Here is a 14,811-nt window from a genome sequence, read left to right on the forward strand (position 1 = left end):
ACGCAGCGACTTAAACCACTGTAGAAGAAGTAGAATGTAATTTGTTAAGCTACGAGTAGAGGAAAACACCACTAGCTGCTGGGCTAATTTATGCAACGTTAAGGCCATAGGTTGAAGCCAATAATGGTGATAAAGAACAATGTGTTTGTCTCTGAACCTTGACAGTTATTACTGAGCTGAGTTTTATACTTTTGTTAGATGATTGTGTTGTAAAGCCACGTCTGTTAGTGTATGTACATTTTAAAGGAAACTTCACTGTACTTAAATGACTACAACTATTTACAATTACTTATGTGTTTTTTTTCTTTTATGGCCAAAGGAAAAAAAAAGGGGGGTTGCAGCTTCTTCTGTAACAGATTTTGTGAGATAAGCACGTGATGTTTTTGGATATCAATTGCAGAGCCCTGAATTGAATCAATTCTAAATTGTATGTCTGTTCAAAGAATCAATAAAATATCGTATTTGAAACAAGTGATGTGCACACTTAAGTCACTCACCGGCAGACTGGACGGGCGGTCCTGGGAGACGCTGTCCTCATTGTTGGCCTTCCCAGAGTTCCCTGTGGCTGGTGCCCTGGTGCCATACGTCTCCGGCTGGGCCTCCTAGAAAGAAAGAAAACACTGAAAGTCATTTACATCCATGATAGATAAATTAAAAGGATTTATTTGACATTGCATTGCCAATGTTTTTGAACTCTGAAGGGGATTCTAAATGAGGATATTACAAATACTATATGTCATGTATTTTGGCAGTTAAGAGGGGGAAAAAGACAATTACAGCATACATCACAGTAAGAAGTGCTCAAGGTAATTTCAAAACATTGTCATTACAGTGTCCTCTCTCTATGAACATGTAAAGAATAATAAGTTCATGGTTTAACTGACTTCAGGTCATATTTGTTGTAAGTCTTTGATATACAAATTCGAACGATTCTTACAAAAAGAGGTGCATTTTATGTGCATGGAAAAAAAACAAACATTTTTCTTCCAAATATTGGTCGTGACATTGATTCAAAGGTGCAGTATCTCCTGCTAAACACCAGTCATATCAACAACACTTTTGTTATGATGAAAATTGTCTATAAGTGTGTGACAGAGACTGAGAGAGGGAGTTGGACTGCTGTGATAAAGACTCTGATTCCCAGTTAGATCAAGTCACAACACAGAGAGGCACGTTGTACAAGGAATTACACACACACACACACACACACACACACACACACACACACACACATACAGTACATGCAGACTGAAAAACATCCAAACACGCACCCATCAGCACACCATACCCGCCAATTCATTTCAACCAAATCCCGGCCTAACCACCCACTAATCCTCGAAAAACACACACGCACGAACAAACACACACACACCACTACACACACTCAGTCCTATTGTTCAATCTAAGTCATTTTCTTTCCCTCTGTAATCACAAGCCTATCTAGTGTAAACCAATTTTCTCCCCATTGTCGGAGGTGTTGCCCTCTCCCTCTCCCTCCCTCTGTATCTCTCCCTCCTTCCCTCTCCCTCTTCTTTTCATTCACCGCGGAGGTCGTTCCTCCATCATGTTAAGCGTCGGCAGCACAATGGCAACTTGTTAAAGAGCTCTGTGTGGAAGGATTAGTGATAACTGATCGGCGAGACGCGGCGAGAGATCACACACGAGTGCTTGAACACACAACCAGACACAACATACACGCAGCCGCAGATTTATGTTATATACACACATACACACACACACATGCACACACATACAGGGTGTGTTCAGGCTTTTACTTTCAAAATCCATTTTTCCCCACAGTTTGATTTCTTATCTGTTGTGTGATTATACTGTAGTAGGTGGGCAATATCCCTGTCAGCTAGGTGATATAATTTTATAGCTGAAGATTATCCTTCACAGCGAGAGATGTATCATGTGAAATGGATCTATTATTAGAGCATTAAATGTGTCGTAATTTGTGCTTCCGGGGTGAATGACACCAATTCGGTACTTTTGTGCTTTCTCTGTGAAATCTGATGTAGGGTTTTAAACACACTCTACCTGTAAAAGTTACTCTACACACATTTGCATGCTGCATTAGCAGCTGGGCACACACAGAGACAAAAAGTTAATGTATTCACCCATCCATTATTAAAAGAAGGTAATTTAATGACCTTAAATGCCCTAGAGTAGTCTCTTCAAATCCACATTTCAATTATTAGCCGATTAAATCACTGAAGCACTAATTCTAAAAATATAGGAAATATCCTAACGTTTCCTCAAATGGCAATTATTCTATCTGTGTAGGCATGTGTTGGACCAAATACATTTCATGCAACTCCACACTATTGCATTAGTAGCGTAATTTTTCATTCACTGATTTACTGTAAATCTATGTCACCCTTGTGCAGTGCTCCTAAATCTGCTCCTCCAGAGTTGTTGTTTAGAGTGAGGTCCCTGAATATATATCTGTATCATATGCTTCAGTGAGGGTCATTTTCTATTCAGTTAGCCTTAATTTGATTTAAAATAAACAATTATAATGATTTTAGCTCTCTCAGCTAACAGATGGAGAATAAAGGCATGTCAGAAACATTTAAAATTACAGTCAAACTGGCATCATGGGAGTGTCTTGCGTCCACAAGTTTATATTTATATTTCTGGTCAACAAGTGGATCAAAACATGATGCAAAGAGAGAGAGAGAGAGAGAGAGCACATGCTATTCAATTTTTCGAAAATATGTCATGATGTTCTTGAATAAAATTAGAAAACAAATTTCCTGTTCCAGTCCTTGATTATAATCGGCTGAGCCACATTCAAAGCCATTGTAAAACACTCTATAAACACACAGCTGTGTGCCAGTACTAGTGCACAATGAATTAGCGATTAATTCGCAGTTTTTCATTAACTAGAAGTAACTGGATTTTGATAAAAAAAAATGCATAGTATTGATGTGTTGATATGATCAATATTTTCAAACAGCTGCATGTCATAATGTGAGATTTGTGGTTTACTTTTTCACCAATTTCATGTCATTTAAGTGAGGATGTGGAGTATACTAGATGTGAAAAAAGTACATAATCCCTCACTTCTACTTGCTGATGATCTTAACATTTGTGACCGTGATGGCACTGAATTGTTGTGTTGTAAAGTTGCACATATGTGACTTATTTTCAGGTCTCTCGTGTCAGAGATCTTGGTTAGAGTTTCGGAAAAAATAAAGCTTACTAACTATGTTTTTTAATGTACACTTTAATATAATCACAGTTGAAAATCGGCCAATTAAATGGAACATTGAGCCAGTATCTTGCCACAGTAGCTCCCTTATTTCAATCATAACCCAACCCCCCCTAAACCATGTCTAAAAGCCAGAGGGAAACCCTGTTCACCTAGATGTGGATCAATCACTGGATCACATTATCACCCCATAAGTGTGTGGGTGCACAGAGACACGTAACAACAGGATCGCAGCAAAGAATGGAGGTGCTATTTTAAAAACAAAGCCACTCTGGTTTCCTCGTCAGGGCCTTGGGCAACCCCTGTGTTTGTGTGCACAGCCCCCCTGTGTTTATCAATGGGAGCCTGGACGCACGCCAAACGTCAGGCTTTTATTACATGGTCGGAAGTGCTTCGTTTGAAGCAGAAACCCGGCTTAGACACAAATACACCTCCACAGGTAAATAAAGGCCCGGGGAAGAAGGGGAGGGAGGAGAGGCGAGGAGATGTGTGGCGGCTCTCTGATAGGTGGACACACACACTCACACGTGCACACAGCTCGGTCTGCAGATGAAAATGCACACATGGACAGACAGTCGCTCACACAGTGAAATGAGAACAGAAGAGTGGCTGCTGACCCAAGTCCAATATTTACTCAGGCATATGAGTCTGTACTCTGTATGTGTGTGTGTGTGTGCGTGTGTGTGTGTGTGTGTGTGTGTGTGTACTCGAGGGGATTTCCGTTTTAAGTGGGTCAAAGTGAGGTTAGCCTCATACTACTGTTTACACTCACGTTCTTACATCATCACTGTCAACTGTAATATGGACGGAGAGGGTGAGAGAGACAGAAACAGAGAGCGGGGAGGAGGGAGGGCAGATGCTGACAGAGAAACACAGAAGGTGAGATGCAAAAGAGATAAAGCAGGAGAAAAGGAGGAGGCAGGGAAAGCGCAGGGTGAGAGAGAGAGAGAGGGGAAGCGAAGAGAGAGAAATAAGGATGAAAAAAAGTGTAGAAAAAGCAAGCGCAAGAGAACATCAGAGGCAAATGAAGTAGTGCTGCGAGTGCATCCTTTCATTTGAGTTTTTTCCAGTCCATTGTCTCAAAATCCCATTTCCCAGCTAATTTAGAAGCTTCTAAAATACACTCCACTCCATACCTTAAGCCTTAGGCCACAGCTAATCCTGTCTTCACACACACACATACGCGCACACACACAGACACGCTCATTCATCCTCCGTGCTTTTCAAAAGACTTCTTCTTGGCATAGTAGAAACGAATGAAGGATATTGAAGGCAAGCGTTTGAAGTACATGAGGGAATGCAGGAATCAAACTGTGAGTTAAATGCTATTAGACAGCTGTGTGGAGAGGCAGTGTAATATTAGATTTGATTGAATAGATGACTGCTGAATGTGGTGTAATATATAGAGCCGGAGAGGCTTTATGCGGACGCAAATCAATATTGCAGCACCGTGTTAATCCCAGCCACTCAGGAACGGGACTCAGCCGGTAAGTGTGAAATGTTCGCAAAGCGGGAACGTGTCGATGTTGCGCTCTGACGACTGGAATATAAGACTTCCAACATCCCGCTTTCGAAAGTAGTTAGTCTGGTTTGTGATATAATCTCTGGCACTGTGTCAGTATGATTTTAGACTTTGTTAAAGGGAAACACAAGAGGTCAAAGGTCAAGTTGTGCTGTGAAACATCACCACCTAGCATTCTCATCCTTTCAGTTTAAAGAAAATCTGGGCCACAAACAGTCATTCCAACCATGACATAAAACCAATTTGACACTTCCTTTCTTTTTGGCTCACACCTAATTTAAGAATGTTGTACTGAGCCTTTTTGGTTGGTTGCACTGCACACTTTCTACCTCTACATTCAAGCAGGGAGCAAGGTGAAATGTTGCTTCGCTTTGCTTCGCTTTGCTTCTATGAGTTTGATTGCCTCGGAAAACAGCCGATGAAACTGTCATGACAGCAAGCGGGCGCATTTGATGCCGCCACTTGACACAACAGAAAGCAGCGGGAGCAAAGAAATTCACAGCCATTACGTTAAGCTGATTTTGGCTGACATCTGTCTCGATCTCCTTTTTTTAAAAAAAAAAAAAAAAAACAGCGAGAAAAAGATGTGTTTAAACTATACTTCAGCATTATTTTTTTTGAAAATTTTAACATGCTTGCTTTTTAATCCTTTTTTCCACCGCCTTTGTCTGCTCTGGGCTATATTGCTTTTATAAACTTTGCGTGCGGGTGTCAGTGTTTTCGTCACACACCGGCTCTCGCTTTATCACAGAGGTCAAATGAATTTCTCAGCAGCTTCTCCTCACATTCTCTGTTCTTTTTCTGTGTTGGATGTGTTTTTTCTACCTTTCATTCAAATACATTTATTTTTGTTTTTCCTCTTCCATCAGCATCCGCTCACTTCTCTCCTAACTGCTCCCTCACTCCACCTTCCTCTCTCCTCCATTCTCCATGTCCTTCAAACTGCATTCCCATCTCTTTCTTCTTATCCATTCCTCTTCCTCTTTTCCTATCAAACTCTCCATCCCATTTTACCTCTCTATCCCACCTCCATTTCTCCCATCTCCACCCCGCTCTCCCCACAATCCCTCGCCGTCTCCAGCCGTTCTCCTCATGACTACCAAATGAATTAGTCATCCCCCTTTTTCCCCTGCACCTTGGCAGATGCACATCTCCACAAAATCTGACGCTAATGCCATTAATATTCATTAAAAATTAAGCTTAATTGCGTCCCCCCCCACCCCTAAACCCACTGCTTAACCACTCACATGCGTGCGCACGCACGCAACACACACACACACACACACACACACACACACACACACACACACACACACACACACACACACACACACACACACAAAAAAAAAACATAAACCCCACTGCATTTGACCACCACCCTCTGCCCCAATACCCCAAAGTTGGGGAGTCTCTGATGTCCATTGGGGACACACACGCTCAGATATAGCGGGGTCTGTCACCGGGAAAAGATGATGGAAAGGTCAGCCAGAGGCAAGAAGTGTTTGCTGCTGTATCTAAGTGTTTTTATTTATGTGTTTATGTCCTGCTTTCTATTCGTAATTCATGTTGAAGGCAGGGTTTTTAACTTTCATTCGGCCAAAGCTGCCAAAAAACGACCAACCTTTCAAGAAGAAACACTAACAGACATGTACAAAAAGCCTCTATGCATCAGGGAGAGGCGGCGGCGGTGGTGGTGGTGCTGTGGTGGTGGGGGGGCACACATCCATATTCAACACCCGGCGTTCACACACGCGTTGGTTCAGACTTGCAGATACGCACACATGCTCACACCAATCAGACTGACTGAACCGTAATTAAAGCAACAATCAGCAGTGAGAGCGAGCTACACCGTGTTCTGAAAAATGTGACAAATCAACATTTGGTTATGATGTGCTTGTCTTTCATGTTTTTCTTGACACTTACATCTTTTGATCCGTTTCGGAATATTTGGAAAACATCGCAGTTACATTCTGATTATGTCAGATACGCTGTAAATATATTATAGGGCAGACCTACTTTCGTCTCCTGCAACTGCCTTTTCAAACCGTGTGTCGGTTTGGACTAAATGATGGGCATTTATTCCCGGCTACAGTCTATTATTATCATCACAGGAAAGGTGACCATTACAATGGAAACAGCTGCTGTATGTGCATATGTGTATGCAAGCATGCCTGTGTGTGTGCGCCTATATATCTGCGAGCTATGTGAGTGTGTTTGTGTGTGTGCGCGTGTGTGTGTCCAGCCTATCTTAATAGGCCCATTTGTAGCAGGGCCTGTTCTAGTGCTGTGTCCTTCAGATTGGATTCTATCTCAGCAATCCCCCTGACCTTTAGCACAAAGAGACTACAAGAGAGGACCAGAGCTGCGACACAGGACGCACACACACAGCCTGTACACACACACACATATTCACACATACACACACACACAGCCACATGCAAGCATTCAGTCTTGCCTGTATAAAGAGAAACACACACAGACAGATAGAAATGCACAGACAAACACGCGCTGGTATGTGTGCAGGCCGTCCCTTAGGGATGATGTCAGATGTAGCTGACAGTGTTAGCTGCACATGCCGTTGCCAGGGCTTTCATTCTCATTCCTCTACACAGGCTAATCAAATAAGAGCCAGTCTTTGTACCATCTTCACTTCACACACTCCTCGCAAGTCCCCATCACCACCACCCCCATCCGCCCATTCACTTCAATTGCTTTGGCTCACAGTTAAAGAGGACATCCACCCAAACTAGTCTACACCCACATGACTTTTGCTAAAGCATGGAGGAACAATAGCGGCATGTTGGCGAGCTCGACTTTGACTGTGACATTTTTTTTTTTTTTGGTGTTTTCTCTTTCTCTCTCTCTGTCTGTGAAGTCTGTATCCAGGAACAAATGTAGCGGCATTTCCTAACAAATGGCAGCTAAATGAGGCCCCTAGGGTGCTGTGCCGCTAACTACCGGCCCTCTTTTTTTTCTCAGCCATTATGATTGTCCTAACCGTTCCAAAAACACCTCTCCCGTTCTCGTTCATTTGCATTTGAATTGCAGCTCGGCTGTACAAAAACAAACATAAATCAAAAAAGGGAAAAAAGAAAGAGAGAAAAAAAAACAGTGGCGGATTCTAGTCGAGCAATTAGCGAGTGTCAGTCAATGTGGAGGTAAAAAACACACTAAATTAAAAACATTGTCTCAAACGCATGCGGACACACTATCACACACACGCTCGTACACACAAAATCTCGCTGACATATACAGCATAAATATATATAATTCTTTTTTTCTTTTTCAATTTTATCATTTAGTTTTTGCCTGAAAACTCATCAAGCTTAAGTGCTCGTCAGCGGCGGCCAATCGGAGTGCAGCAGGCCCAGGGTTGCCGTGGCGATACGCGGGGACATTTAGAGGACTCCGATAAACTCTGCCATTTAAAAGGTTATGACAATTAACGCGGCTCTCCGCAAATTACCACTGCCAGACCTTTACCCACGGACGTCTCTCTCTCCCTCTTATCACCCGGCACCCAGCCTCTCTCTCTCTCTCTCTCTCTCTCCCTCTCTACCTCCTCCTCTCTCTCGCCATATGCCCTCCATTTCTGCAGCCTGTCCTCCCTCCATCCCTCACTCCCTCCCTCTTTCCGTCCACCCCCTTCCAGCCAGCAGCACTTTTATTATCCTGTTAATTAACAGGAGTTCTTCACTTAATATTCAAATGGTGACCAATTAATGACATTGAACTTTGGGCGCCCCACCCACCCACACGCAGTGCCCCCTCAACACACACACACTCACACTAACGCACACACACCTTCCTCTTCACTCTCACCACATCCTATTCACTTCACAAGCACTCCTTCCTGCCTCTCATTTCCTCCGTCTTGTCTCCTTAACTTCCCTTCCATCCCTCCACCTTGTCGCCAAGGTGAGCTCCCATTTCCGTGTGTGTATGCGTGTGTGTGTGCGCACACTGAGGGGGCAGTCACGGTGATTGAGGCAGCAGAGCAAGTATACAGTGAGGGGGTAATAAAGCCAGGGGGGCAGGACGCAGAAAGGCTCGGCGGCCTTTTAAGTGAGCGTAAGAGGGTACAGGCGTGAGTCGCGGAGGGCTGGGGAAAGGGCCTGCTGCTGCAGCCGGTCGGGGGCGGAGGGGTGACAGACAGGAAATAGGAAATGACACACTGGAAGTCATGAAAGGTAAAGGAGCCAGGTGGAGCCAGGTGATGTGCCAGTGTGTGAGCACCCTGTGGTTTATAAAGGGTTTCCTCTGTAGACCTGCAAATATGTATATATGTGAAGAAAATCACTTTTTCACATTTAAAGCTACAAGAATGTAGAATGTGCATAATGAGAAAATAATTTGTTTTACAGTAAAAAAACATCCTTGACTTTGGAAACAGGAGTTTACAAAACATTACTTGAAGGTGAATATAGTAGCATTTCTGGAACTTTCCATAGTATCACATCAAGAATGAACTTCCAAGGAAATGTGAATGAGAAGTCTTCAAAGTGTTCAGAAAAACAGAAATTTGAACACACATGATTCCATAAACAACTGGGAAGATTTTATCTGCAAAGACAGATTGTGTGATATGATCAAAAGTTGCAGATCAATCACTGCACTGCCATCCGTACTGCTTAATGTGGTCTTCTTGCAGAGATGTGATTTTTTTTTTTGTTTGGCAGTTCACATTATTTGCTATCTTTGGCCAATATCAGATTTCACTGGAAAGTGGTTACAATCCTGTATTGACTCACATGTACAAAAGCACAATAACAAAGAAATCACAAGCAGCACACTGTCACACAAAAGCAACTATAATTGTTATTTTAGGTGTTTCATATATAAGTTTCTGTGAAGTGGAAGCCAGCAAATTTGTGCGCAGATGAGGCGAGGATGAATACTAGGAGCAGGAAAAATAAATTTTTAATAATGGCATTTTGTGGAGCAATGGCTGCTACTTCTGTATGAAGGTGTGTTGGGATGTGGAGTCGCAGCTGGAGTGGTGGGAACATGATGTGAATGGCTTCATTGAAATACAGTCCCCCTTTCAAAATTTGACCCTAAAATACCTAGGAGGTCTGCCACTTCACTGTCCGTCCACTGACCACCTCTATTTCAGCAGATTTTTGTATTCGCTAACAGACAGCAAACAATTGTGACGAATGACAATCTAGAGTGATGTAAAAGTTGCATAAATCCTGATATGCGTGTTCAGACTGAGGTCAACTTGCAAAAAAAACAAAAAAACTTGTATTTGATTTTGAACCACATATGAAAGTGGGAGTCACATATAAGGAAAAAAAGTTTCTGAGTTCTTTTCCCCCCACCAAATTAATTTCCTTTATGAGAAAGATGTGATGTACAAACATACATACCGCGTTTCATATACAGATATACAATGTTGCTGCTCTCCAGTGAAAACCATGTATCTCTGAATTTGGTGATTTTTCATTTTTCATGTTAATTGAAGGAATGAATGGTCCTTTGTGGATTGGGAAAATCCTACTGCTTTTCAAAAAACATTAAAAAAAAAAAAAAAAAAAAAAACTTTTTCCAAAGGACAGCAACAATCTGGTTTCATGGCAAAATTTTAAATTGTTCCAGAACATTTCATATTGTCGTATAATTGTGCACAGTACGTCAGTGGTTACTGTCTTTTCAAAATAACAGTAAAATAGCATTATAGCCTTGAACTGGCACGGCATTCACCCTAGTGTTTTTAGTTTACACCACATGCTGGACATGTGATGCTGTGCTCATGAGCATCACTAATCTAAACCAATGAATCAGCTCCCTTCAATGTGGGTCCCTGTAAAGTGAGCTTGTCTCCTTCAATCAGCTGAGAGCTCTTCTGTGCCACAGCAGCAGTCCCCAGGGCCTACTTTCAGACAGGAAGAGGAAATAGTTAAGGCCAATAGAGGAAACGACCGGCGGGATCAGTTTCACAGAGGACAGTGAAGAGGAGGGTTTTACTACGGGGAGTAAATGTCACAGGGAATGACTTCCTTCTTCAAAGACCAGCAGTGAACTCCACTATACACCCAAATACCACTGAGTGGCATATTCACCATACACTTTATATGATGCTAAAACAAGGCAAGGCTATATTCTGTTACATGTAATTACTCTCCAAACATAAATCTAACACACCGTTTCTTGGTGACAAATTAAATAGTGGGTGCTCCATGGAATAGCTGATCAAAGCCAGCGCCATGTTCTCACCACATTATGAGTTTAAAGTCTGGCAGCTGGCCAATGTGTTGCATTTCACCTCCTTTCTCTCCCCCCTCTATCCTGTCACACTCCAGTGTATACTACCCAATAAAGCAAACATGCCATAAAAAATAATCTCCAAATTCTTGAAATTACAGCTCTCTCATTTCCGTTTTTATGAGGTAGAAAGTATTAGAGAGTAACAAAATATCATGCACTTCATCTGTTATGCGTCAAGTGCAATATGGTCGGGGAGGAGGAAGAAAGGGCACCGATTTTCTCCTTTTAAGCGATTTGTCTCACGCTGTAATTGAAGCCAACAATCAGACCGAAAACATTAGGGTCATGATATTTATAGGGTCTGTTAAAATATACTTTCAGAAAAGAGGCCCCTGTTGTATGGCTTTTTAATATTTCTAGGGCAAAGCAGGTATCTTTTGCTGCTGCAATTTTAACCGCAGTGCGCCTTGATTCAAGACCGTTTGGTGGAAAGTGAAAGTATAAAAATAAGAAACCAAGTAGTGTGTGAGGTCAAAAAGCCCTCTCAATCAATTAAGCTAAAGTATATGTCACAGTGTTTTCTTAGAACTACAACTCAAAATCATCATTTTAAAAATATCTGGTGTTCTTCTCAAACACCCACAGCACTCAAAAACCACCAGCAAACCACCCACATCTACTTTTTTTTTTTAAAAGACCTACTTCTTCCCTGATGCGATATTATATATTTTTTTATTTTTCAGTATCAGCCTTGATGTCTTAGAAATGTCTTTTTAGCCTGCTCTGCTCCTCGCAATCAGATGAGGTCACAGGAGTGCAATAGACTCAAAGAAAGACGGCATTTTCACTTCGATTTGTTACAAAACCAGCTAATAGCGGTTGGTTGCAGAGCAAATTCTGTGTCAAAGGCAGCTGGAATGGTTCCATCAACTGGAGGATGTCCTCTGGCTAGGGTTAATGGGAGTGGAGTGGGGGGAAAGGAACTGCAGAGAGCGCCGGAAGAACAAAATAAAGAACTTTTCAGCTTGGATTTCTCAGAGTAATGCAGGGTCAAAAAACAGGGGTCAAAGCCACAATGACATCCTAATCTGGCGTGTGCTTGCAAAAGTGTGTACGCGTGTGCGTGTGATCCGCTCCGTGCGGCTCACATCATGTCTCATTTCAGCCCAGAATCACAGACAAAGGTCACCGTTTGACCTTTTCACAGCTCAGAATTGCAGCAGCACACTCGGCTGATTAGTGTACACACAGAGACACTTATACAAAAACTGATAGAAAGACGCACACTTGCGGAGAACAGAAAAAGAAATGAAAGTAATGCAGCGCTGAGAGCTGAAAGCACACCAAATCTTCCATTTGTAATCTTGGACAACTGCACAGCGTAAGTTCAATTTGCAAACATGTTTACTCTTGGATCCAAAATCAAAGACAGGGACCTAGTTTCTTTGTTATTTAAATGTATTCTGGTATTTTCTGGTATTCTTTTCCTTTCTAAATTCCTCTCTCTCTCATTCAATCGATGGACAATTAACTTTGTCTTAATGCCACCGCACAGGCTTGTTTTTGTTATGTGCAAAATGTCATGTTTTTTAATGATCAATATAGTGTATTTTCAGTAATTACTCAAACATAAATTGCTGAAATCAAGTGAGTGCCTAGACCTGGACTTTGCATTTGTTACACAAGATGAAATAGATGCAGCTGAATGCAAAATATACTGATGTATGTGCAAAAAAAAAAACTGTCTGAGGGAATTTAGCCTATTACCAACAATACATTTCAATTTATAAATATTCTGTATATCTAGCTGGAAAAATAGTCCTTTAACCCTTTGAAACCTGAGCAAATTGAGCTGATTTTCTTTTTTTCAAAAACACAGAAAGCAGGCAATGGGCAACTTTTGTTAAAAAAAAAAAAAGACCCACATATTAGGAAGAAATCAGTGAAAAGGTTACAGGAAAATGCAAAAAGTAAAAGAAAAAAAGGGCAAAAGAACAAAAACAGGAAATTCCCTGAAAAAGTGCTGAAATAAAATAAAATTAATAAATATGAGTAACAATAATTTATGATAACTAAAACTATTTTTATTGGTATTTTTCCATAGCTATTTAAACATTTTCTAATATATATATATCTTTTTTAATGTAATTTTCTTGTCATCCTTAACTATTTTTTTTGCAATTTGGGGGACATTTCTTGCCAAGCCGCTAACTGCTTCTTTTCCCATGTTTTTGCAAAAAAAAAAAAAAAAAAAAAAAAACCCCAATTTGCTCATGGTTTAAAAAATATAAATGCTTGTGAAATGCTTCTGAAGGTAGCACAAGAAAACTGATGTCAGGTTTCAAAGAGTTATCTGTTCTTGTCCATTAATAGCTGGGTTTGTTGTTCATTCCCCACACCAAGCCAAAATGTAAAAGTATGGGAGTTGGGAGCTTATTAGTCGATAGAAAGAGTGAATTTAGTTGGTCTACAGTTTGATGCTGAGCAGACAGGACTCAGGAGGTGTCGGCATATTGCCTGCTGTGTTGCTGGGACATAAAATGCTCTATAGCTATAACGCAAAGGAAGAATTTCTTGATTAAAGGTAGAGACTGCGGGATGCAACACTGATGCAGTGGCTCCTGAAGGTATTGTGGCTTTTATGTCGCGTTAACAACCACGTGTGCTGATTGAAACATTTCCCTTAAAGTCGCGTGCATAACAATGAAAACCACAGGCAAACTGGCTCTGTGGTCATCACAGCAGTTGGCATAGCAACCAATGTGGGGCCTAATGACACAGGTGAACAGGGCTCTGGCCAATCAGAGTGCTCGGGCAGAACTACCTGATGCGTAAATGTCAGCAGGGGTCAATTGCCGCCACATCATCAGCAATGATGAAAACACACCATTACTGTCACAAAATGTCAACCTGGCCACAGATCTCAGCCTCTCCCAGTTAGAGTGAATAATGTTTGTTCAGTAGGCTGCGCGGTCTGTGTGTGTGAGCAATGCATGTTAAGTGAGGAAACGAGTAAGTGCTTTTTTCAGTATGAGACAAAAGGCATGCTGGCTGAAATGTGCACTCAGTATGAAAATTACTATGCTAAGACTAACGATTTCCTTTTTTGACAACCTGCTTTTGTGTTCACAATGGTTTTTTGCTTGGCTATTTGTCTTGGTGTGCTCAATATTCAAAGCTGTCTAAAGGAAGGTTTAACTACATCTCAGTAAATCACAGTATAACTACCTAGACAGATTCGACTGCACTGCTGCCAAATGGCATCAGCTAGTTCAGACGCTAAATAAGTCTATTTACATTTGTGAACTACTAATGGCGAAACACAGCATCTAGGCCAAAAAATGAATGCAAATATTGGGCTGTCCTAACCCTAACCCTAACCCTAACCCATGTTACTCTGTGCTTCATGAATGTGCCATTAAATTATAGGGGGGACAAAACTTACAGAGGAAATGTTTTTGCATTGCATATTTTTCTTTCAGTTTCCTGATCAAGTCTGTGTTTATTCCACACAGTTCTGTCCTGTTGTGTACTGTATGAGCTGTTCATGTCATGTCTAAGTAAAATCACTACTGCAAGTCAAAGTCCTATCTGCAATTTTTAGTAAAAGTTTTACTTGAGTAAAGTGAGTTTTGGAAAGAAAATAAGTACTATGGATGTGCATTTTAAATATTTGAGTACTTGCATTGAATTATTATAGAGTACTGAAGTTCTTGCAAAAAGAAATCTAACATAAGAAAAAGAATGTACATTTTCCAACAATGGAAAACGCGCAAATAAAAATTCATTTACTGAACAACCCGGCTTCAATTAGCCCATTAAGCCATAAATCCAAAGTTAACAAAAAAAATCGTCAAACTTT

General features: G+C 41.2%; 1 protein-coding gene across 6 annotated transcripts in view; it reads right to left on the bottom strand.

The window, feature by feature from the left end:
* LOC121953429 (AT-rich interactive domain-containing protein 1B-like) overlaps window positions 1–14,811 on the bottom strand; it is a 246,244-nt gene that overhangs the window by 142,654 nt on the left and 88,779 nt on the right. For all 6 annotated transcript variants that reach the window (XM_042500529.1, XM_042500525.1, XM_042500527.1 and 3 more), the window contains one exon: window positions 498–602. In XM_042500529.1, coding sequence (XP_042356463.1) covers window positions 498–602 — 105 coding nt within the window. The remainder of the gene's footprint in view (window positions 1–497; window positions 603–14,811) is intronic.

The sequence above is a fragment of the Plectropomus leopardus genome, chromosome 14, assembly GCF_008729295.1.
Source record: "Plectropomus leopardus isolate mb chromosome 14, YSFRI_Pleo_2.0, whole genome shotgun sequence".
NCBI lineage: Eukaryota > Metazoa > Chordata > Actinopteri > Perciformes > Serranidae > Plectropomus > Plectropomus leopardus.